The sequence below is a fragment of the Anthonomus grandis genome, chromosome 17 (genome assembly GCF_022605725.1).
Source record: "Anthonomus grandis grandis chromosome 17, icAntGran1.3, whole genome shotgun sequence".
In the NCBI taxonomy this organism is placed as follows: Eukaryota; Metazoa; Arthropoda; class Insecta; order Coleoptera; family Curculionidae; genus Anthonomus; species Anthonomus grandis.
The window spans coordinates 16,014,053-16,040,768 of NC_065562.1; the positions used below are offsets into that span (position 1 = coordinate 16,014,053).

The following is a 26,716-nucleotide window of genomic DNA, read 5'->3' on the forward strand; positions in this document are numbered from 1 at the left end:
GCCCTCCACGTGTTGAATAAATTATTTTTTATTACCTTTTTAGATATATTTAAGGGTGGGACGATTACGCTTACAAGGTAATTACATTGATATATCGTTCCTAAAACCCTTGAGCCATCTCCTAATTTACCACTAAAATATACATTAAAGCATCCATATAATGTTTATTTATCCAGGCAATATAAACATTTGCTTATCTATTATTTAGAGGCCCTTATAATGATGTTTGCCCTCGACAGAGGGAGCTTATAATGTAACTAAACAGGGGTTAATTTAATTTTAAAATAATTTGAATATTTTTGATGTGGCTCTATCTGGGGGGGATTTTGGGGGCAATGATGGTATTGATTTCAATGTTTGAACGTCCGCTAGGTGGTGCTCCGGTGATTTATCAATAAATTTTATTGAGGGGAAAAATGTGTTCATAGAGTCACCGAAAGATGGAGCACAATATAATCAATAAAGCTTTGGATGTAATCAATATCATTTAAGAGGAACATTCACCAAATATATTGATTTAACTCAAGCATAGTTTTAATAAATCTATTATTATTATTATAAGTGTCTGAAAGATGAATACTGATTTAATGCATGCATAATTTTAACGGACATGACGTTCACGCTATTAATATTTAAATTGTTGTTTAATAAACAACTAAATTATGTTAATAAAATAAACATAATTTACATGATAAACGTGCACCATAGTCATTAAAGTTATGCATAAAATTAAATCTGAAATATCCTCTGCGTTTCAACAAAGACATTTTTATATTAAACTTTCGCATGCATAATTTAAATGGATACCGTCGACCGTTATTTATTATTTAAATCATTATTTATTCGGAGGGTTTTATGGAAGGGAAATTCGCATTAAAATGTTATTAAAAGGTTCTCCTTTGGGATGCTTCGCAATTATATTAATAATACCGTAAGAATTTTAAAAATGTATTTTGAATTGATAATGATGCATAAATTTAAATATTATGAAGGGGTTGTGGACACTTTGGGTGGAATATTCATTTTAAAGGAGATACAATAGAAATTAGGAAAATATGACTTGTAATATTAATTTTTAATTAGATTTTTATATACATACTTTTCATTATATATAAAAGTTCATTTAAGTTATGCATACGCTTTTTTATTGCCCTATTTTATATGCATAAATGGAACAGATATGTTTCCTGTAAAACTACCATATACATTTCAATGCAAATAAAAGCTTTCATATATTTTTATTCACGGAATATCAACAAGGGAATTGTATCCATTTAGGTTATGCATGTAAAGGCTTATAAAACTGTTTTGTCAATTGTAGATACCCATGTATAAGAATTCATAGTGGATAGTGGATATATCATAAAAAACTTAAGTATATTTATTTGGAAATAATGCTTGAATAAATAATAAAAAGGATAGACGTCGATTAATGAGTTTTGGAGAAATGTTGAAGGTTTTTTGTCTTTTTTATGGGGTTAAGCTTCACTGAGGCATGCATAATTTATAAAGCGACAAATTCTAAATTATTCATTGCTTACTGTCACCGGAGCTTTTATGCCTACTATATATTTTACACCCCCTAGTAACAAATCTTAGGGTTTGCGTGCCGTGCCTCCCTTTATGTCATTTTATCGATAAAAAATGTTGTTTAGAAACGTTTCGTTTGTTAAATAAAAGTAAAATTTTCCCATTTAAGTTTCCATATATGTCAGAGAATTTTATCACCTCATGCCTCAGTGACTTCCATCTTAAAAACGGAAATTGAATATACGTACCTTAGCACCGGAATATTTTATAATAAATCGGAGTTTCTTTGTTGTGCACGGCTTTTTTGGAGTTAAGGTGTACAATATAAAAAATTTAATTCCATAAAAAGCCTTTTTGTATTATTACATGCATAATTTTAATGGATATGTTTTCTTTTTGTTTATTACTTAAATTATTATGCTTATATAAGTTATATCTGCATAATTTGCATAACATCATACAGACGTCGCTGTATCGGGACTCATTCATCTGGAGAACATCTTCTTTGTGGAACGGGCTTCCACCTCACATATTTCCCGACCCATATAACCTACAGCGATTCTAGACAAAACGCCCACAAATATCTTCCAAGAGTGACATAGGACTTTCCTCTTGTGCTTGTGTTTACCATAAAAAAAGACCACAATTTAAGAGCATAAATTACGAGGATGTGCGTCATATGCATTTAAGTTATGCATAAAATTACAGTTGAAACGTCATGATTTCTAGTCTTAGTTAAAAAAAATGTATGAGTCTTGCAATATGGATAAAATATGGTAATTTTTGGTCTAAGAAAAAAAAACAATTTTATGAGTTTTCTATATTAAGGTTTTATAAATTTATAAAAATTAAATCTGGATCTTAACCAACTATACAATCAAACCCACTAACTCACCTAGAATACATAGATTAAGTTGGCTCAGGAATAACATTTTAACTATTAAACTTGATCTAAATTTTGTCACGTTATTTGCTTAATTTATAAAATAAAAATTTAATTTATTTCACATCCTTATTTGGCAACATTGCATCAATTAATCCAAGGTTAGCTAACCCAAAATTCACTAATCTTAACCTCGATAGGTGTAAATGTAAATTGACCTTAATAGTTTGTCCGGTTACAACATATTTGATAATGACAAGTGACTGTTTTGATTTTGACGTGACTCTCAAAAGTGATAATAGGATAAAAAATACACAAATTAGTAGGTATAAAATACCCGCGAAATTTAAATGTAAAAAAAAATTATAATTCGAATATAGTTATATAGGTATTTACATAGTCCAAATTTAGGGAAACATTAATGATGGGTCACTGAAAGAAGTGTGAAAATAAAGGACTTTTACTAGTTTATGTATAGAAAATCCTATAAATCACTTAGGTAATATGGGACCATTAGATAGCATTATCTTTTAACCTTAGGGTACTCCAGGGATATTTATACAGTAAGCAAATTAGTAAGGTATTCTTTCAACTACTATACTAAAACCCAGTTTCCAATTCACAAATTCTTAATATTAATTTTCTTTATTTTATCTATACCTATGATAAGGTAATAGTTAACAAGCAGAACAAATTGAGGATAAAAATTAAAGAGACATGCATTATATGCATTTAAGTTATGCAATAAATTAAATTTAAATATCATAATTTTTAGATAAATAAAATTTACAATTTTTTTGGATTTTTATACCCCTAATCTTAATAATTACAACTGACTTCTGCATAGTATGTATTTATTGTTTGAATTAATATTATGTATGTAAGTAGTCAAAGTAATTTGTCATTTAAATGGGAAGGATAGTGTCATCAACTGCCTGGAATAAAAACAAAATTCATCTACTTAATTCTAATTCTAATCCTAATTATTCAACTTGGATAACAAAAAAACCTCTTGAACGAATTTTGTTTTAATTCCAGGCATTTGATGACGACATTCTTTTCTTTTATATGACAAAATATCTGTAGTTACTTGTACAAATTCCGTGTCTATTCCAGGAAGTTGATGACGTAATTCTTTCCATCCAAATAACAAATAACTCTAACAAACCTGAACGAATTTTGTTTTTATTTGAAACAGTTGATGATAAGTGAAAACTTTAACTTTTTGAATGAATAATATGGATCCTTTACTGCTGTTATCAAAGACGTGGCTCCAGTTTGCAGATGATGCAGCCATTCTAGAGCATTATCAAGTCCAAGACTTTATCACATTCAAGAGTCTTAATCACTGGTCGTATATTAATTGATGGGCTCTAAGTGTTATTAAATTGAGTCATTTAGGTCTAACTCTATGTCTGTATGTTTCGATTAATTGCCTTAAAGATGATTCAATTTAAATAAGTACTTTTTGACCTATTCAAGGTTTTTGAGTATGCTATCTAAGTTAAATAATTATGGATTTAAAGGAGTAGCTTTATGGTACTTAGAATCTTAGTTATATATGGATTTATAAAAAAAATTGTGAAGTCTTTACTGCTTCTATCAAAGGCATGGCTACAGTTTGTATTAATATAGGTGCACAATTTACAATATACAGGGTGTCATTGAAATGGTGTAAAAAAAGTCGGGGGGTGATAGTACTCCTAAAAATTTTAAAAAAAGTTCCTATAACTATAGGGCGGAAAATGCATATTAAGGGAGTTAGGGGCACTGAAAGGGTAAATTTAAAAAACGGTTTTTTGAAATTGTAGGCTTAAAAAACGAGATAAAATTTCGAAAAAAAATCCTCTGCCATAAATTTTGACCCAAAATCAAATGGTGATACTGAAAAATAATTTGGAAAATCGGAAAGGGTAGTTTTTGCAAGGGTAGGGGGTTAATTCGTGAATAACTTTTTTTAGGTTATTTTCTTCGAAACGTGGGTTCATTTTTTAAAAACTACATACCTTTTCCTACAAAAAAGGTACTCTTGTTGCACATCGCCCAGAACGATGGTTTTCGAGAAAATTGAAGGCAAAAAGTTTGCTCTGATGGGCTGCTAACAGGTTAAACAACATAAACTTATGAAAGTTATGGGGTTTCAAAAGTAAACAAGTAGTTATTAAATAATTAATTGAAAAATCTAAATTTCATGATTTTTAAAACATCGTATTGCTTTAAAAAAACAAAATAAACCAATTACCAAAATTCCTTATTAAATGCATACTTATTTGATTCATTAGCCTAGTTTACACCGCGAGTACCAAATATTCAATACGCGGACCCAATCCCCTATTCTCAAACTCAACGTGCGCGAGTTGACAAGTTTACACGTAAATTATTCCAAATTGTGACTTTGATCACCAGATCTTAATCCATTAGATTTCTACTTCTGGGGCCACTTGAAAACTTTGGTTTACTCAGTGCCGATTAATACTGAAGAGCAACTACGTCAACGCATTATCGACTGTTCCAATCAAATTCGTACAACCCCAGGGATATTCCACAGGGTACGCAGATCATGGAGAAGAAGAGCAGATGTCTGCATTGAAATGAATGGTGGTCACTTTGAACATTTACTATGAATGAATTAAGAAATGCATTATTTTAATAAGGAATTTTGGTAATTGGTTTATTTCGTTTTTAAAAGCAATAAGATGTTTTAAAAATCATAAAATTTAGATTTTTCAATTAATTATTTAATAACTACGTGTTTACTTTTGAAACCCCATAACTTTCATAGGTTTATGTTGTTTAACCAGTTAGCAACCCATCAGAGCAAACTTTTTGCCTTCAATTTTCTCGAAAACCATCGTTCTGGGCGATGTGCAACAAGAGTACCTTTTTTGTAGGAAAAAGTATGTAGTTTTTAGAAAATGAACCCACGTTGCGAAAAAAATAACCTAAAAAAAGTTATTCACGAATTAACCCCCTACCCTTGCAAAAACTACCCTTTCCGATTTTCCAAATTATTTTTCAGTATCACCATTTGATTTTGGGTCAAAATTTATGGCAGAGGATTTTTTTTCGAAATTTTATCTCGTTTTTTAAGCCTACAATTTCAAAAAACCGTTTTTTAAATTTACCCTTTCAGTGCCCCTAACTCCCTTAATATGCATTTTCCGCCCTATAGTTATAGGAACTTTTTTTAAAATTTTTAGGAGTACTATCACCCTCCGAATTTTTTTACACCATTTCAATGACACCCTGTATACTACATTTTTATAGATATTTAAGATTTGAGATGCTTCCAATAAATTAAATATTTTTGTATTTTTTGTTAGGCCTCGGTAGCATATGCTGATTAGAATATACCACTTGACTAGAAATAGGCCAATGCATTTTAAATTACTTACAATATGTGCCTCTCATTTAGTGATAATAACCTTTAACGCAATTAAAACCTGCTGAATGTGCTGAAAATCCGTAATTACATAGTGGGCGTAATAATTAATTTGTATCGTCACCGGTACACATTTGTAATTTTCTTTACGAATCAATGATGCAAAAGGCCTTTTTTTAGGGCAAAATTCAATCAAATTTGATGTCAATTATTTATTTTTAATGAGGAAATTGTTTACTGATCCCAAAATAAAAACAGTTATTTACTTCGGTGATGTGAAATAGAAATTAGGCTTTCACATGACTTGGTTTTGATTCTACTATAATTGGCGCTGCAATGCTCATCAATATCCACGAATTGCCAACATTTTACATAAATTTCCACTTAAACAATTAAATGGAGAGATACTTAACCAACCGTTTAAGCGATGGAATTTAATAAAAATAACTTGGCGCTATATTGTGTGCAAATAAATTAAATTTTCAGAAGCCGAAAGCGTCAGCTACAGATATTTCTTTGTTATGCGCGTACCGGTGCTCCTATTTTCCAGTAAATTCAACTTTAGTTTTGATTCAATTTAATCTTAAATAATTATTTAATTAAACTCTTGTGTTTCGAATGCGGTTCTAATCAATATGAACCTTAATAATTGTTTCCAGTAACCCGGGAGTACGGTAATGTAGTTTAAAATGTAAACTGTATTGCGCCATTAGAACATTACGCCTGTCTATTATATGAGTAAACTGCAATCAGTAATTTAATGTTCAGCTCTAAATGCCTTAGTTAGAATATAGGATAACGTTTATCGTATTCACTTAGGTTATGCACCAAATATTATTTAGGTGAATTAGAAATTAAATGCTAAATAACTCGTTTCCAAGCCAACAACTGGCAATCGTCTTTGAGGAAAATATTCGCGCCTCAGGTGCATATTTCGCGCTTATTTTAACTTTAAAATTGCCGAGTCGTTTATCGAAGTTTGCCAGTTAAAATAGTTTCCGTGACGCGGTCCATTACTCAACCACGCTCAAAGGGCATCTCAAGACTCGTTCATCAACCCTTCAAAGCTTGATAATAATTTTAACAAAAAAAACTTTATCTTATTAATTCTGGACCATCTATTGAATTTGTCGGACGACCCTTAAGTGTCCGACCCTTTCTTATTGATGTACTAATTGAGTTTAGTAAGACAGCCCTCGGGTATATTAATAATTCAAGGGATGAAGGGAGAGAAGAGAACTTTCTAGAGAATTAAAAGATTATATTGTGTCTGCTTTGTTATTTATTAAAAATGCAAGAAAGATCTTAAATATTTGACTAGAAATTGCGATATTTTATGCATAACTTTACTGGACATAATTTACCACTTAAATAAAAATTTAAATAATAAGTAAAAGGTAATCGTATCTATTGAATTTAGGCATATAAAATTTAATAGAAAAATGCAAACATGCTTCCAAATTTTATTTAATTTAGATTGGAAAATACGATATTTCACTTTGAATTTAATGCATAATTTAATTGCATCTGATGCACGTTGTTTAGTTTCGTTTTTAGTTGTTTTACTTTTTAATTAAACCATAGCTCAATAATAATATTTAAAATAATAAACATATGGCAGTCGTATTTATTAAAATTATGCATATAAAATTTAATAGAAAAATGCAAACATGCTTCCAAATTTTATTTAATTTAGATTGGAAATTACGATATATCACTTTGAGTTTAATGCATAATTTAATTGTATCTGATGTACGTTGTTCAGTTTCTTTTTTAATTGTCTTACTTTTTAATTAAACCATAGCTCAATAATATTATTCAAGATAATAAATAAAAGGCAGTGGTATCTATTGAAATTATGCACATAAAATCCAATAGAAAAATGCAAAATAAAAATAAATTTTATTTACCTTAAATTAGAAATTACAATATTTCGTTAAATTTAATGCATAATTTAAATATGTCTGATGCACGGTTTTATATGTTATTTTTTAGTGGTTTTACTTTTTAATGAAACCATAGGTCAATAAAATTATTCAAAATAATAAACAAAAGGCAGTCGTATCTATTGAAATTATGCATATAAAATCTAATAGAAAAATGCAAAATAAAAATAAATTTTATTTACCTAAAATTAGAAATTACAATATTTTTCTTTGAATTTAAGGCATAATTTAAATGTGTCTGGTGCTCGGTTTTATATATTGCTTTTATATGTTTTATTTCCTAATAAACCATACCTAAATAATATTCATTTAAAATGAAAAACAAAATGCGATCGTATCTAATAAAATGATGCATATAAAATTTAGTAGAAAAACGCAAAATACAAATAAATTTTATTTAACTAAAATTAGAAATTACATATTAAATATATCTGATGCACGTTTTTGAATATTGTTTTTAATTGTTTTATTTTTTTATTAAATCATACCTTTTTATTATTAACTTACTATTAATAAACAACAAGAGGCCACCGTATCAATTAAAAATTATGCATATAAAATTAAATTAAAAAATTCAAAATACAACTAAATTTCATTTAACAAAAATTAGAAACTACAATATTTTTTTTAATTTAATGCATAATTTAAATGTATGTTATGCACGTTTTTTTAATTTGGTTAAATTACTTTATAAATGCATAATAATTTAACTATAGGCAAACATATTTTCTGATAAAATTGTAGATACAAAAATGCGTATTAAGTAAAGACGCATTTTAAAAAACTAAAGAAATGTAATTAAATTTAATAAAAATCCAAGAAAAATTGGGAACATTAATAAAACGATGATTGTGATTAAAATTGATCAAAAAACTTTAAAAATTTAATTAGATATAGTAAAAATTAAACTAAACATTCGTCCAATAGATATAAAAAATATAGGGTTCCCATTAAAATTAGGTTTTTCCCAGTTTTCTCAAAAACTGTTCAATTTTTAAGAGAAACTCATAAAACATTTTTTAAAGAGAATTTAATTTCCTGTAATTTGATGTGCCTTACAACTAGAAGCAAGGCAAGTCAAATTTATAAAAAACTAGGGGTACGTATTGATTCAGTTTTTCCCCATTTACTCAAAAACTATGCATTTTGAGAACAAATTTAATTTTTTTATCTAAAGTAAATTTTTCAGGCAATTAAATTAATTTATATTTTATTAGTTTTATTTTTTTTAGGCAATTAATGCCCCTTTTAATTTTATCTAGACAGTACATTTTTTAGGCGAGTATATAAAGCAGTAAAATTATTTTTATCTATTCAGTTACAGTAGTTTTTTGTTTCTTCCAGGCAGTTGGGTTGTATCTCAGTTTTTCTGAATCTAAACTATGTTTTGCTTGTAGAAAGTAAAACCTTTTTTTGCTTTTTTTTTATTTATTTGTGTGTGAAGAGTTTTTGATTTTTTAGAAACATTTGTAATTTTGTAAATACTTTTTATACCTAAAATTATATCGCACCAATAAAATCCTAAAAAATTAGAAAATATGAAGCAACATAATGGAATTTTCTTATTTTTTATGCTTCCTCCTCGAGCACTTCTACTATTTTGTTAAGTCTATATTTTTTCTTCAACTAATTTTACTTCTCTTAATATCTAATTTATTGTTTGTTTTTGGTCAAAATGTACAATTTTTTTTAACTGGATAAAAATATGTTCTGCAAATAGATCTAAACGTCAGTGTTCACTTTGTTGTTTTTAATAACTTCACTTTTATTTTCATAAAAAATTGTTTTATTTACTGTCAACTTTTTCATGTTTTGACATTTCATATGCATAACCTTAATAGACACGAGCAACTTTCCTATACAATTTTCTCATTTCCTGGACCCTAATTCTCGTTTTTCTTTAACTTGTTGTCCGCAGTAATAAAAACTCAGTTCTCGTTTATTGGAAATGATCCGCAGTTAATTTTGGACCCAGAAATAAAGTTTCCTTCGGGATACTATAATATCGTTCTGGGTCCCCAAGGACCCCAAGGTTATTTCTACACAAAAGAATGATTAGGTTTAGGGTTTTTTTTTCAAGGGAAACTTTGACCTGCCCAAGTCCCGAAATCCTTAAGGTTTCTAAACCTATTTGGCCGTATTATTAATGCTTCCTTGAATATATTCCTTCGGGGGATACAAATCCCTTAAGTTTTACCGCAAGGACTTTCCCAATATGTCACCATTCGACTTTATCGGGGGAGACTTTTTGGGGTATTTTTGTTTGGTGTTTTCGGCATAATAACTGTATTTAAACCTAATTTGTTGGCATAACTTTAATGGATATTGGCAGCTCTTGCTTGAAGTTTGCACTTTCATTGATTAAAAAATATTAAGACTAAATTTAAACCTAATTTGCATGCATAACTTTAATGGAAACGAACAACTTTTTCCTAGGAGTTGCACTTTTCTTAATCAAAAAGCAGTCACTCAATTTAGATGCATAAATTTAATTTCCACGTTTTTTAATTAAAAACGGTTTTGGAAATTTATTATGTATGTTTGTTGTATTTTAGTACTTAAGAGCATGTAATAGCAAAAAAAATAATTTATAAGTAATTGGAATTTAATGGACGCGGTTACTTTTCTTTAAAATGTAATTTGGTCCTCATTAAAACGCAGTTTGGAGCACGTAAAGCAAAATGCGATTAAGACTTATTTTCTATGCATTACTTAAATGCTGTATGCTCTTACCTTGATTTAAAAAAAACTAGAGGTATCTAAGGGTAAAAAATTGCATATAAACTTAATTTACATGCATTGCATAACTTTATTGGATACGAATAACTTTTTTTTTAATGTGCATTTTCTACGTATTTATAATCAAATTGAATAAACCCTTTAGGGATTCGAAAGCGGTACAGTGGTGCCAACCGAAAAATGAAATAGTCATTCGTTTAACTTATTTTCAATTTCCCATGCTAAAATCCCTTTTATCCCTCCATTTGATTCCCCTGGTTGAATGTGGGTATATCAGATACCGGTAATAAGTTCAGGATTCATCCTAATCTCACAAGATACGTGATGTATCGTATCATTTTGCGATTACGACGTATGTTTTAGGCCCCGGAATATGCCGGAGCAGTTTGGAATTCCAAGTAAGTTTCGAAGGTGCTGCGAAAGGGAAACTAATTATGGAAATTCGATATTAAACTGTATTTCCCGGGGAAAATTTTAGGGAATTTACAGTCGGGATTAAGTAATTTTTTATCACCCTAAAGCCCCATCTCTCTCATGAAACCGTAAAGTTTTATGGCAAAAATGAAATTCGCATTAAAAGCGACCTTTTATTTATGTAACTGCTTGGGCAGATTATCGATTTATATGCCTTATAAACTTTTTTGGTTATGTAACCCTAATAAAACAGTAATAAAATATTTTTTGAGGTTATAATTATTAAGAGTACGGTTAAGTTCATCAAGTCTCATCTCTATTATAATAATTACGTCAGCATCACTGACCGTGACTATTATAATAGAGTGGAAGTAGAGATACAGTAATTTTTTATCAAAAGAAGGAAAAAATAGGCACAAGTGAGGTTATGTGCTTTAAACTCTATTTTTACATCTCTATCAAAACCAGTGACAGCTTCGACAGATGACATTGATGGTAAAAATGGGGATGGGCGAATTGCCAAGCAGTGATAGCTTTGACAGTTGACATTAATTACGAGAGTAGGCATGAGCAAATTATATAACGAATACGCAACTACGAAAGTGGGGTTAGAGTAACCAAGAAATCACTTTTTTTCTCTATTATGATAATAACATCATTGACAGTGACAGTTATGTTGGACGACAGACATTTTAAAAATAGTAATGGGACAGTTCCAATAAATATTTCATAAATCAAATAATAAAATATCTTAACTTGGGAGAAACAAATATCTTATATCAAGGGAAGGCATAAACATGCGAAAGAGGGGTTATGTTGATGAAAATGTGGGTTTCACATCTCTATTAAGAGTGACAGTCGTGACAGATGACATTGATGACAAAAATAGGGATGGGCGAAGTGTCAAGTGGGACAGTTGAGTTGTTTAGGATGAGCAAATTGTACAACGCATGCTCCACTAAAAAGTGGAGGTTTTTACTTTATTATGATAGTTACATCATTAGCACTAATACGTGACAATAATTTTGAAAATAGTAATGGGCCAATTACCAATGAATTTTTCATAAATCAAATACTAAAAATCTGAAAAAGGAATTTTCCGAATTGGGCGAAACATATTATATATTATATCAAGGATGAAATGTTAATTTTACATCCCTATTAAACCAAAAAACATCAATAAGATTGACAGTTATGACACATGACATTAATGGTAAAAATAGAAATGGGCAAATTTTATAGTAGTGACAACTATGACAATTGACAAGGGCAAAAGTGGGGTTAATAACGTCATTAAGAATGACAGTTATGATACATGACATTGATAGCAAAAATAGAGATGGGCCAAATCTATAGCAGTGACAGCTATGACAGTTGATATTAATTACGAGAGTAGAGATGAGCAAATTGTATAAGGCCACTACGAAAGTGGTGTTATCAGTGATATAGATATGATAGATGAAAATAGTATTTAAAATAGCAATAATAGACTAATTCAGATAAATATTTCATAAATTCAAAAAAACAGAGAACTAGAACTTTAAGTTAAGAGTTATTTTATGTCAAGTGAAGACAAGAATATGCAAGAATGGAGTTATATTAAACACATTTTACATTGCGCCTGTAACTAAAAATAAATGTCATTAAAAGTGACAGTTATGACAGGTGACATCGATGAGGAAAGTAGAGATGAGCGAATTTGCCAACGAATTTTCCTTACTAAAAATAGACAACTATGACATTGAGTTGACATTGATACCCAGAGTAAAAATAAACAAATTGTACAACGAATCCTCCACTAGGAAAATGGAGTTATGTTAATCGAAATATTGTTTTTGCTTTCTAATTTGACAACTACGTTATTAAAAGTGACAGAATGACGAATGACATTCATTTTAAAACTAGTGGTGCGCAAACTTCCAATAAATCTTCCATATACTAAATAGAAAAAGACTGAAAAAGAAAATATCCTAATTGCAGAAAACAGATATTTTAAATCAAGGGCAAAAGTGGGGTTATGTTGAAGAAATGTCGATTTTTATTAAATCAATAACGTCATTAAGAGTGACAGTTAGGATATATGACATTGATAGCAAATATAGAGATGGGCCAAATCTATAGCAGTGACAGCTATGACAGTTGATATTAATTACGAGAGTAGAGATTAGCAAATTGTATAACGCCACTACGAAAGTAGTGTTATTAGTGATATAGATATGATAGATGAAAATAGTTTTTGAAATAGTAGTAATAGACTAATTCAGATAAATATTTCATAAATTCAAAAAAACAGAGAACTAGAGCTTTAAGTTAAGAGTTATTTTACATCAAGTGGGGTTATAATAAACAAATTTTACTTTGCGCCTGTAATTAAAAATTATTGTCATTAAAAGTGATAGCTATGACAGGTGACATCGATAAGGAGAGTAAAGATGATCGAATTAGTCAACGAATTTTCCTCACTAAAATTAAGTACGTAAAAGTAGGGTTATAAAAGTGAAGGTATAGAAACCGAAACTATGCTATTTCTGTCTATTCAGTTTGGTTCCGTTTAGTCAGTGATAACAAAACTAGGGATGGGCCAATTTCCTAGAAGTAACAGCTATGACAGTTGACATTAGTAATGACATTAGGGATGTGCATTAGAGCTGAATAACTCCCTCAGCCTTCACAAAAACCGGAAAATTCTTATTGCACTTTGACGCTAACAAAAAGTAGCATAACGGAACGTTCCCTTAAAGCAATTTAATAGTTTCCCGTGGCTCACATCGACACTTTTCGCCACTAAACCGGATTACGAAGGACCGCTTAAATTTTAAAAACCGACGATGAAAAGCGAGGTAAACCGGCTTAGACGTACAAATAGAAAGGATTTTCTTTTGAGCGAAAATAGCTTTAGACACTTTAACTTAATTTTAACGTACCTGTACTGAGCCATTGGCGCAACCGGCCAGGATCTTCTCGATCTCAAGATCAGAGCTGTCCTCATGCCCCCAGCATTGTTTGCTCCCATTTGTGGGGCAGAAGTTCGTTTTTTAGTTTTTTTTGCACCGGTCCACATGTGTTGCGTAATAGCTATAGGGTGAGGACCTAACAATATAATTTAAATAATTTAAAAAAAATTGTTTTTTTTTTAAAGTTACCTTGCTCTGATCTGGATCTATCCCCTCTAACGCTGAACATGTAGTTTCTTCTGCTGGATGCACTGCTCTTCTGGACGGCCATATTTGATAGGATATCGTCGTGTTCCAGTCTTGCGGCCACTTCACGTTGCACTTCTAGTGTTGTTGGTGACGCCATTTTATAACTAAAGAAATTCAATTAATGTTTGAATTTACTGCAGCCTATAGTGTTTGTTTAGTTAGTATTTCTTTGCAAGATGACAAAAGCAGTTCATATTTTATAAAGGTATAAAGTTGTTTCTTAAATTCCAGGTAGTTATACTATAAATTATTAGTTTTAGGCATTTTTTTAACGTTTTTTAAGACATTTGAGCCAGAAGCTATAGATTCCAGGTATTTAAATAATATATCTTTTCCAGCCATTAGTTTTTAGGCCATTATGAATATATTTTTCCCACTGACAAAACTGTTTGTTTTTTTCGCTGATTCTAGGCATAAATTTATTTGCTATTTCAGGCACTTGTGCCTGAAATAACATATGCATACGTTATTCCAGCATAAGTCATAAACCATTCAAGGCGCTATTATATTATTTAAGGTAGTTTAAATAATATTAAATGATTAAACATCCAGTAAAAAAATTAGGAAATCATTTAGAAAACCTTCTTCTGAACTTAACTACCTAGATATTTTTTTTAGTTCGGTCAATTTTGTTTTTTTAAATATTTTAGGAATTTAAGCTGAAAGCTCCCCTTTTCAGGCTCTTTTTCTAGTTAATTTAATTAAATTTTAGGTATTGCTGAATTTTATTATTGTTTTAAACTACTTCAGGTAATATTGTATTAATTATACAGGGCTATTTCGTAAAATTCAGGCATTTAGGCTAACCTCAATTTATAAAACATTTTAATTATACATTTTTCGTATTTAGTAAAATTAAATCTGAATTTTCTTCCAGGCAGCTGAGCCATAAACCATTCAAGCATTTTTTAATTTTAGCTACTTAAGCCTAAAACTTCCCTTTTAAAATTATTTATCAAATACTCAATTTCACAATTTTTTTTTCAAATTTTAGCCATTCTAGGCAACATTTTATTAATATTTAGGACTTCTTAAGTGGTGCAGTTTCCAAAATTTAAAGTAGTTATGTTGGATTTTTTTTCAGCATAGTTTAGCTACTTGATATGTTATTCCAGGCAGTTGAGCCAATAATAATTTAAGCAATTATAATGGACATTTTTAGGCAATATTGAATTAGTAAAGGCAGTTAAGCCATAAATTTCCAGGCAATTATGAATATATTTTTCCCCCTGGCAAAACTGTTTATTTTTTCCGATGATTCTAGGCATAAATTTATTTGTTATTTTAAGCACTTATGCCTGTATTTTATTATTATGAATACGTTATTCCAGCATAAGTCATAAACCATTCAATGCACTAATGTATTTTTTAAGGTAGTTTAAATAATATTAAATGAATAAACTTCTAGGAAAAAAATTAGGAAATCATTTGGAATGCCTGGGAGACGATAAAAATGGGTTCAGTTGCCTGGAAGAAATTTCGCATTTTCTTCAGAAAAGACCGGATCTGAGATTTAAAGTTCAATAATTGCCAAATTTTGAGCATTTAAAGTAAGAAATTAGTTTATTTCTTACAGGCACTTGGCAATTAGAATTCCAATACCTTTATTATCTTTATAAGGATTTTTAAAAAACGTCCAGGTCTTTTCTGTACCCTTAATTTTCAATAAACTTCCTGCTCAACCAGACTAATAAATTTTCAGGAAATTGTATTAATTAGGGCTGTTTCGTAAAATTCACCTCACTTTATAAGACAATTTAATTATACATTGTTGTATTTAGTAAAATTAAATCTGATTTTTATTCCAGGCAGTTGAGCCAATAACCATTTAAGCAATATTAATGGAAATTTTTAGGCAATATTGAATTAGTAAAGGCAGTTAAGCCATAAATTTTCAGGCAAATATGAATATATTTCTCCCACTGACAAAACTGTCTATTTTCTCCTATGATTTCAAGCATAAATTTATTTGTTATTTAAAGTACTTATGCCTGTATTTTAAAATCATGTGACTCATGCGTTATTCCAGCATGAGTCATAAACCATGCATTTAGGCTAACCTCACTTTATAAACCACTTTAATTATACATTTTTGTATTTAGTAAATTTAAATCTGATTTTTATTCCAGGCAGTTGAGCCATAAACCATTCAAGCATTTTTTAATTTTAGCTACTTAAGCCAAAAACTTCCCTTTTAAAATTATTTATCAAATACTCAAGTTCACAATTTTTTTTTTTCAAATTTTAGCCATTCTAGTCAACATCTTATTATTATTTAGGACTTCTCAAGTGGTGCAGTTTCCAAAATTTAAAGTAGTTATGTTGGATTTTTTTTTCAGCATAGTTTAGCTACCTGATATGTTATTCCAGGCATCTGAGCCAATAATGTAAGTAATTTACAATTTAATATTTATTCCAGGCAGTTGAGCCAATAACCATGTAAGCAATATTAATGGAAATTTTTAGGCAATATTGAATTATTAAAGACAGTTAAGCCATAAATTTTCAGGCAATTATGAATATATTTCTCCCACTGACAAAACTATTTGTTTTTTCCTATGATTTCAGGCATAAATTTATTTGGTATTTCAAGTACTTATGCCTGTATTTTAAAATCATGAATGCGTTATTCCAGCATGAGTCATAAACCATGCATTTAGGCTAACCTCACTTTATAAACCACTTTAATTATACATTTTTGTATTTAATAAACTTAAATCTAATTTTTATTCCAGGCAGTTGAGCCATAAACCCTTCAAGCATTTTTTAATTTTAGCTACATAAGCCAAAGACTTCCTTTCTAAAACTCTTTATCAAATACTCCATTTTCTTACATTAGTTAATTTATATTAATTCGGAGCAGTTTTTTTTAAATTTTAGCCATTCTAGGCAATATTTTAATAATATTTTAGACAGTTAAATGGTGGACATTCCAACTTACTACTGATATGTTATTCCAGGCATTTGAGCCAATAATTTAATTAATTTTCAATTAAATATTTCGTCCACGCAGTTGAATAGTTGAACCATTTAAGTAATTTTGGCTTTTACAAATTTATAGGCAATATCGAATAAGTAAAGGCAATTAAGCTATAATTTTCGTCAAATTCAGGCACTATACTTTATAAGCCAGTATAAGTTTCCATTTCAATATTTAATTAACATTAATATAATTTTTACTCCAGACAGTTGAGTCATCAATCATTCAGGCAATTTTTTTATTTAAGTCAAAAACTGCCTTATTTAGGCTCTCTATTGAATAATCTATTTTTCTGCTTTAATTCAAGGAATCTAATTTCATTTGATTTCTGGCAATTTTTTTTCCCAATTTCAGGCAACATCTAATTAATGTTTAAGATAGATAGATGGTGGAATATTCGAAATTTCAGGTATTTATTTTAACTAATTTTTTGTCAGCACAGCTTAGCTACCTACTATTCCAGGCAGTTGAGCCATAAAGGCAACTTGGTTTTTTTTTTAATTATTTTAGGCGTTTAAGTATTTTCGCTTCAAGCTGTTTACCAAACACTCTATTTTTGTGTTCTAATTCTAGGGAGATTCTTCAATGTCATTTCACGCTTTATTATATTATTTAATTATAGGCATTTCAAGTTTATAATTATTATTTAAGACAGTGTTGACCTTAGCTATCCTATTCATTTTAGGCAATAAATTTTCATGAATTTCAGACACACGTCCAAAAGTCTAAGTGAGTTGAACTACAAATTATAATTTTTTATTTGAGGTAGTACAGCCATATTTTTTTTTAATTCGGGCATTTATGTATCTATTGTTTTATAATTCCATGCAGTTGAGTCATAAATTAGTTCGTTTTTATTTCAGGCAAATCACTTTTTTATACCACACTATTCCTCACCATTAAGCTACGAGCTCGTTAATAATTTACTCTTTCAGACCAGCAGAAAAAAGTTCTCTATTATTTACCTGAAATTTAATAAATAAAACTCAATAATAATTTAAATCAATTAAACAATATAAAAAATTTAGAAAACCTTGATAACTTTTTAATATTTCGAAAAATCTTCATAACTTTTTCTTTTAACGATAAAGATCGATAGATATCGAGAAAATTATTTTGTATTTAATCTTATACAAACCGATAAGAAAAGCGAATTCTTAAACAGCATATTTCAAAAACTGCCTGTTGTTTCAGTGTTTTTTTTAAGCTTCTTATGTTCCTAACGACCCTAACGACTTGTACATGCAAAATTTCTCTGGTGTTTAAAAACGGTTTTGGTACAAAAACGCCCGGTTTCTGGATGCCTTCCTGAATAACAATTAACCCTTAAAAGTGTCAACAGATCGTGCCTAAAAGAAACAATAAAAACCAAAAAAACAACCTTGTTAAAGCCTGCTTGCAAAATCCCTATAAAATCTTTCAATATTTTTAGATGATTGGCTGTAAAATACAAAATGAGCCGTCGTTTGGAACCCCCGATCCAAATTGGGATCCTAAATCGATATAATCAGCTTTCGACTTCATTATTTTAGATTCCCCTTTGTACGCCTTCTTTAACGATAAAAAATAGCACATAGAGCCCGTTTTCATCATCAAATTATATAGAACATATGACAATATTTCTCTATTAGAGAGCCGACGTCAACGTTCACTAAGATTTAGGCAAACAGAGCTGAAAAGCAACCTTTGTAGGTTATACAAAAAGATATGCCGTTTAATTGTTCATGACGCGAATGTCCATTGTCTCCATGGGACAAAAGAGTGTGACAAAGTAGGAGAGATAGGGAGAGAGTACGTGAGGATGAATTAATTTATGGCTCTATAAAATAAACTGCGTGAAATAATAAAATATTATTATGAAATAGACAAGATAATAAACAATAATAATAGATAATCTAGAAAGAAAATGTTTAAAACGCAATCATGCCTGTAATCAGTATAATAATATTTATCACTATCTATCTCGTCCAGGAACTTGAGGTAAACAGAGAAAGTAAATGAGCTATAAGGCCTTTAGGTTTTCTGAGAAATTTAAAAAAAGTGATTCCATTAAATTCCTGGAATTTGTAAGATATTTCTTCTATCCCTTTCAGGCACATGTAACAAAAAGTGAGTGTTTCTCTCTCTGGAAAAACTACAGAGAGGATCAGAAATGTGATGCCCTCAACTGCCTATAATTGATAAAATATTTCTATCCTTTACAGGCAGTTTGATTAGAAAGAGACCCATATAAAAATATCTTCAGGTTATTAAGATGACATAGAGAAACAGATTAAAAAACTATAGGGTCAACTTCCTGGAATTGTAAAATTATTTTATTAAATTTTAATCTTAACTACCTTTAAGGAATTTAACAGAAAAAGGGAGATATAGGGAGAGATCTAATTGCCAGAAAGAAAAAAAAAAAGTTTATACCTTAAGTGCTTGGAATTAACAAAAATATTCAAAAAAAAGAAAAGGTCCCTTAAATCCTTTTAAGTTATGCATTACAGGCACCTAAATTTGTATTTATTTGGATTCCTTAGGATTCCATAATATTGAGTACTGATCTACGTAAAATGTTCTATAACTAATACCCTAAAGAAAATTATTAAAGTATTTCCACGTTGTAAAAATAATGATAAAATTATTGTTCTGAGATCCATGAAAATTGTGGATCAAATATACTCGCATTTAGTCTCGTCTCTATTTATTTTAATAATATATAGAAAAAGGAAACCATAAACAATATATTAGAAAAGATTGCTTAAAATTAAAAAAAGAATAATTATTTATGCATAAAATTTCCAAAAAAAACTACTGTGCCTCATTTTTCTAAAATCTTAAAAAACCAACTATGGTCCAAAAAGCCTAGAATTTAATGAATATATGTTTCATTTTTTAGAATAATATAATATTAAAAGTACTCAATTAATACAATTAAATAAGAGTTTAAAGGAAACAAATAATTTAAAAAAAAATAGTTTTTTAATTGCTTAAAATTAAAAAAAAAATCAGCTGCATGAAATTTAATAAAAAATATTCACATTTATGAATTTATGGCTCAGTTGCCTGATATATAATATATTAATTTTTTTTGTATTAGAGCCGTATTTACTAAAAAATTAAATAATTTATGGCCTTATTACTGCGTGAAATTGTACAATATAAATGAAAAATTTAAAATTTAATACCTAGAATTTAATAGATATAGAGAACTTGAGGAATCTTAATGAAATTATGGCTCAAGTGCCTGAAATTTAATAGAAAAAATAGACATCTAGAAGCCTATTGGTGAATTTATATCCCAATTGCCTGGAATTTATTATAGCAATTTTTTTAACATTCAGGCCCAGTTTCCTCGAAAATTAAATAAATATATTTAATTTCTGGTTCAACTGCTTGAAATTGTAAGATAATATTAATAAATTTAGAACTTGACTACCTGGAATTTAATAGAAAATAAAAACACTTAAGGAATTTTGGTGAATTTATGGCTCAACTGCCTGGAATTTATTAGAAAAAATAGATATTTAGGGGCCTATCTATAAATTTATGGCTCAATTGCCTGGAATGTTGGTATCAATTTTTTTTGTATTTAAGCCCAATTTCCTAAAAAATTAAATAATTATGTCGAACTTATGGCTCAACTGCCTAGAATTATGAAATATTATTAATAAATTTAGAACTTATATACCTGGAACTTAATAGGAAAAAATGACTAAAAAAATTATGATGAATTTATGGCGTAACTGCTTGAACTAAAAACAATTATTAAAAAACGTCCACGGTCAAAAATTGGTAAAAAAATTCATTAACTGCCTGGAATTTCCTAGAAAAAATAGACGTTTAAGGACTTATCTATAAATTTATGGCTCAATTGCCTAGAATGTTGATATCAATTTTTTTTTGGATTTAAGCCCAATCTCATGAAAAATTAAATAATTTTGTGGAATTTATGGCTCAACTGCCTAGAATTATGAAATAATAATATTAAATTTAGAACTTATATACTTAGAATTTAATAGGAAAAAATCACTAAAGAAATTATGACGAATCCACTGTCTAAAATTGGAAAAAAAATGGATCAACTGCCTGGAATTTAATAGAAAAGATTGACATTTAGGGGCCTATTGATACATTTATAGCTCAATTGCCTGGAATTTAGATATCAATTTCTTTTTGTATTTGAGCCCAATTTCCTAAAAAAATTAAATAATTATATCGAATTTATGGCTAAACTGCCTAGAATTATAAAATAATATTAATAAGAGTAAAGTAATTCTGATGAATTTATATTTTAACAAAATTAAAAAAAAAATCTTCCATTAGTTAAAATTTGAAAAAAAAATGATCAAGTGCCTGGATTTAATAAAAAATAGGCATCTAAGTACTCAACTGCTTAAAAAATAAAACTATAGTGAATTTATGGCTCAAATACATGGAATTAATTAAATAAAAATTTCAATGATTTATGGGTAATATTTCCCGTAAAAAAAATATTGTGGCTCATTTTTCTAAAATTTAAAAAAAAAACTTCGATCACCTAATTAAAAAAAAATTATAACCTAATTTGACCTTAAAGTTTAAAAAAGCGACTATGGCCCAACAACCTGGAATTGTAAAATATTTTCTATTTTCTACTTAATTCAGGACTTATCTAATTAGAAATTAACATAAAAAATAGACATCTAAATAGTCAAACTGCTTGAAAAAACTAGATTGTAATAAATTTATGGCCCAATTGCTTAAAATTCAAAAATAAATTAATAGATTTACTGCCTGGAAGAAAATTTAAAAATCCCAGAGAACTTAACTACCTAAAATAAAAAAATTATACAAAAATTCCTGGAATAAACCCACTACTCAAAATAAATTAAATTTAACGCTAAACTGCCTAAAACAAGGTGAATACTATTGTGTGAAATATAACCCGATCCTCAATTATCCCATAAATTAATTAATGGGTCAACGCATCAAATCTATCAATTAATTTTTGATTTCCAGGCAGTTGAACTTGGACCTTCATTCATGCTTTAAGATAATTATTTAAAATCCCTTTTTCTTAATAAACATTTAATTTACATAAACCAACAAAAGGTAAGGTCCAAAAGCCTTTCAAAGACCGCCCTTCATTTTCAAACGCCTCTATGTTGTCCAGGGGGTGAAAATAGAGCATTGAGCCTTCGCTGTCGGGGCCAAAGACCGAAGTTAAATTCCATTTTAATCAATAGAGATATATCCTGTCCCTGCTTACTACTTTGCCGCCGTCAAAAGGAATACAGGTGAAAGATTTGACATTAAAGATAATCCTAAGGGATGATGGAGCTTTTTGATAAATCGCTTCGAAAGATAAATGGATGGAATTGTTTTTTACGACATATTTATGAGTTTTTGTCTTAAGGGAAAAGTAATTTTTGTTCGCGCTTCATCCCCTCTTTTAAATCGAATAAAGGTTAATGGAAAAAGTGTACGAAACCGGGGCCTAAGTATTCTTTTCTTCCATTATCGTTTTTTACCAGGTTAAACAACAATAAGGCGATTATGGAGGTCAATTTTAATTTAGTTAATCTCCCGGGGGAACTTTCCTAATTTAAATTATCGCACGTGCTATTTAATCGAAAAAATTAAATCCGCGTATGCGAACTTGAAAATTAGCTTAGAAGTTTCTCAATTCTGATTTAAAATTTCCATATTTCATGCTAGTGAAACTAAATTGTTTCTGGTTTTTAGTTACATTTAGTTCTACTTAAAGACTATTTAATTTCAGGCACTAGATCTGTTGATTTTTCTTTAATTTCAGGCAGTAAGTCAATAGATTTATCATAGTTTTAATTTAGGACCTTACTATAACCGAGTACCTAGAATTTACAAAAAATTAAGAAATTTCTATAATCTATTGTAGAAGAAATTTTTAATATGGTTAAAGAAATTCTCTGATTTTCCAGGCAGTTGAAACTCAAGAAAAAAAATCAAATGAGATTGTAGTAAATAAAAATAGATGTACTCAATTCCAGGCAATTGAGCCATAGTGATTTGTTTCCTCATTTAAGGTCAAATTAAGTATTAATTTAGATGTCTTTAAATTTCAAAAAAATAAGCCATAAAATTTTTTTTTGGAAATTTAGCCCATAAATTATTACGATTATTTTAGACAGTGGAAGATTTTTATAATTTTCTTTTAAATTCCAGGCAGTTGAGCCATAAATTTGATAAAAATGTATTTTTTTAAGCAGTTAGACTCCTAGATCTCAGTTTTTTAAAATACAATATAAGTAATAGTGCCCTTTATTTATTATTATTAATATTATGGCAAACTTTAGGCAAAAAAATTAAGGAATAAAATTTGAAGATTGCTTTTATTTTGTAATTTTTTCCCTTTAAACCTTTAAAAAGCTGAATAATTTGAGTATTTTTTGTAATATTATAACACTGTTGTTAGGCTAATAAGCTTATGTGTGTTAGTTCCTTTATAGTTTCAAGTTTGTTGGATTTAAAAGTTTGGTTTGTTGTATTTTATGTAAGTATAATAATATATACATATTTATATTTATCTATTATAAACATATGATCTAAATGACTAAAATTAAAAAAAATATTGAGATGAAAAATGTTGAGCCATAAACAGGCTCTATTTTAAGCTCGATTGCCTAAAACAGCAAGATACTTATGAGTTTATGGCTTACCAGCTTGGAATTATAAAATATTGATAGACTTATGGAATAAATGCTTAAAAATTTTAAAAAAATCTATTCCAGGTAATTTATCTATAAACGAGCTTTATTTTGTACTGCGTTTCTTGAAATAGCAAAATAATTGTAAATTTATTGTTTAGCTGCCTGGCATTTTTTTAATAAACTCTGATGGTTGAACTGCCTGGAATTATAAGGAATTTATAGCTCAACAGCCTGGAAAAATTAAATAATAATTCTAGACTAAAACCTGGCAATACAAAAAATATATATATTAGGCAATTGAGCCATAAATAGGCTCTATTTTAAATTCGGTTGCATGAAATAACAAAATGATTATGAATTTATGGCTTTAGTTCCTGAAATTGAAGAACAAATTTTGTTGCTTAGTTGGGTAAGCAATTTTGGAAGGAATTTAGGCTTAACTACCTGAAATAATAAATTGAATTATGGATTGTGCATCCCAATAAAAAAAATATCTATTCCAGGCAATTGACCTGATTCAACTACCTAAAAAAATTATATAATTTTGGAAAATTTAAAAATTATAAAATATATATTTTTGACTTTTTTAATTATATTTTTGATGATGTGTTATAAGCAGGCTCTATTCTAGGCTTGAATGCCAAAAATAACAAAATAATTAGTTGCCAGGAATTTAAATATTTTACTGCATTTTCAGATTTAACTGATTGAAGAAAATTAATTAATTACGGACCTGTGGATTAATTGCCTGTAATAAGAAAATAATGATGAATTTAATTGCTTTTTTAAACTTTGATTGCCTGGAATTAACAATTAATGCAAGGAATTAACAATTTATGGCTCAACTGCCTGGAGTAAGATACTAATTATGGACTCAAGACTTCAGTGTCTAAAATAAAAGCTAGTATTTCATATTTATCGATTTCGTAATTATAGCGGTAATCTGTCCTTTTCAAAGTTAAACTTGTCTAATTGTCGTTCATTTTTTACATGTTAATTTAAAAAAATGTGAAAATTGTGTCTGTGGAAAACTTTGTTTCCTTCAGAGAAAATTTTCCCTTTTGCTTCTCATGGAAATGCCTAAATTAACAAAAGGATTATGAATTTATAGGTTAAGTACTTTGAATTCAAGTAAACATTCCTGTGCTAAGCTATATGGACAAAATTTTAGGCTCAACTGCATGGAACAATAAAACTATTCTAGACTTATTATTTTAGATATTGCCCCAATCTTACTTAAAAAATATATTTTTTTTTAATTTTTACTTTTTAGTTTGACAGTTCTGAAATTTAACTAAGAAAATGTTTTTTAAAAAAATTTTAGAATCTGACTAGCATTTAGTCAGGTTCTAAATTTTTTTTTAGTTTTAGATTTACATTCACTACCTAGGAATAAAAAAAAAGCAATTGAGCCATAACCTGGTTCAGAATTATTTGCCTAAAATAAGAAAATAATTATAGAATAAATAGCTAGAAATACAAAAATATAGATTTTAGACAGCTGAGCTATAAATAGGCTCTATTTTAAACTCGATTGGCCAAAATAATTATGAATTTATGGCGTAGCTACCCGGAATTTTGGAAGAAATTTCGATTGCTGTATTGCTTGGATGTAAAAAAGAATTTATTGCTCAACTGCCTGAAACATTAGAATAATTGTGGATTAAGTACCCGACAATACAAAAAATATATAATTTAGGGAATTAAGCTACAAACAGACTCAAAATAATTATGAATTTACAGCTTAACTGCCTGAAGTTTTGGAGAAAAGCTTCGATGGCTAAACTGCCTGAAATTGAAACATTGGTTTATAGTTCAACTACCTGGCATAATAAAATAATTATGAATTAAATGCCTGGCAATACAAAAAAATACATATTTTAGGTAATTAAGCCACAAATAGACTCAAAATAATTATGAATTTTGAGCTTAACTGTCTGGAATTTTGGAGAAAAGGTTCCATGGCTACCTGAAGTTAAAAAAGGGTTTATAGTTCAACTGCCTGGCATAAAAAAAATAATTATGAATTAAAAATATATATTTTAGGCAATTGAGCCATAAACAGACTTATTTTAAACTCGATTGACTAGAATAACAAAATAACTATGAGTTTATGGCTTAACTGCCTGTAAATTTCTCCAAAAACTTCGATGATTAAACTGCCTAGAACTAAAAAAGGATATATAGCTCAACTGCCTAGAATAATAAAATTACTATAGAGTAAATGCGTGGCAATACAAAAAATAAATATATTTAAGCCATAAACAGGCTCTTTTTTAAGCTCAATTAGTTAAAGTAACAAATTAAACACGAATTTATAGCTTAACTGCCTGGAATTCAAGAAAATTCAATTGAATAACTGGCTAGGCCATATATAAAAAAATTTAAGTTCAATTGCCTGAAATAATAAAATAAATATAGGTTTACGAATTAGGTGCCTGGCAATAAAAATATGTATATTCTAGACAAGTGAGACAATAAATAGACTCTATTTTAAACTTTATTGCCTAAAATAACAAAGAATTTTACTGACTTAAATATCTAAAATTCAAGGAAACATTTTACTGCATATAAAACTAAAATTTAACTGCCTGAAAAAAATATATTAATTACAGACTTGTGTATTAGTGGCCTAGAATAAAAAAGTTATGATGACTTAATGGTTAAACTGGTTAATTTTTATAGGAAATCTTCGATGGCTGAACCGCCTGGAATTAACAAAAAAATTATGGCTCAACTGCCTGGAATAAGATTATAAATATAGACTCAAGATTTCAGTGTCTGAAATTAAAGCTAGTATTCCATATTTATGGATTTCTGTTATTTCACGTGATTATGGCCCTTAATCCCTTATTTTTGAAGTTGAACCTTTCTATTTTGCTATTAAATAAATAAAAAAAATTAAAAAAGCAAAAGTAGTCGTCAATTTTTCCTTCAAGAGACTTACTCTATATAGAAAACCAGAAGTCAAAGTCACGAACTT

General features: G+C 28.8%; 1 protein-coding gene across 1 annotated transcript in view; it reads right to left on the reverse strand.

The window, feature by feature from the left end:
• Window positions 1-26,716, reverse strand: part of LOC126746596 (uncharacterized) — a 31,528-nt gene that overhangs the window by 2,431 nt on the left and 2,381 nt on the right. The window contains exons 2-3 of the mRNA XM_050454907.1: window positions 14,038-14,201; window positions 13,819-13,984 (exon numbers count right to left, since the gene is read on the reverse strand). Of these exons, the coding sequence (XP_050310864.1) occupies window positions 13,819-13,984; window positions 14,038-14,194 (323 nt within the window). The 5' untranslated portion in view covers window positions 14,195-14,201. The remainder of the gene's footprint in view (window positions 1-13,818; window positions 13,985-14,037; window positions 14,202-26,716) is intronic.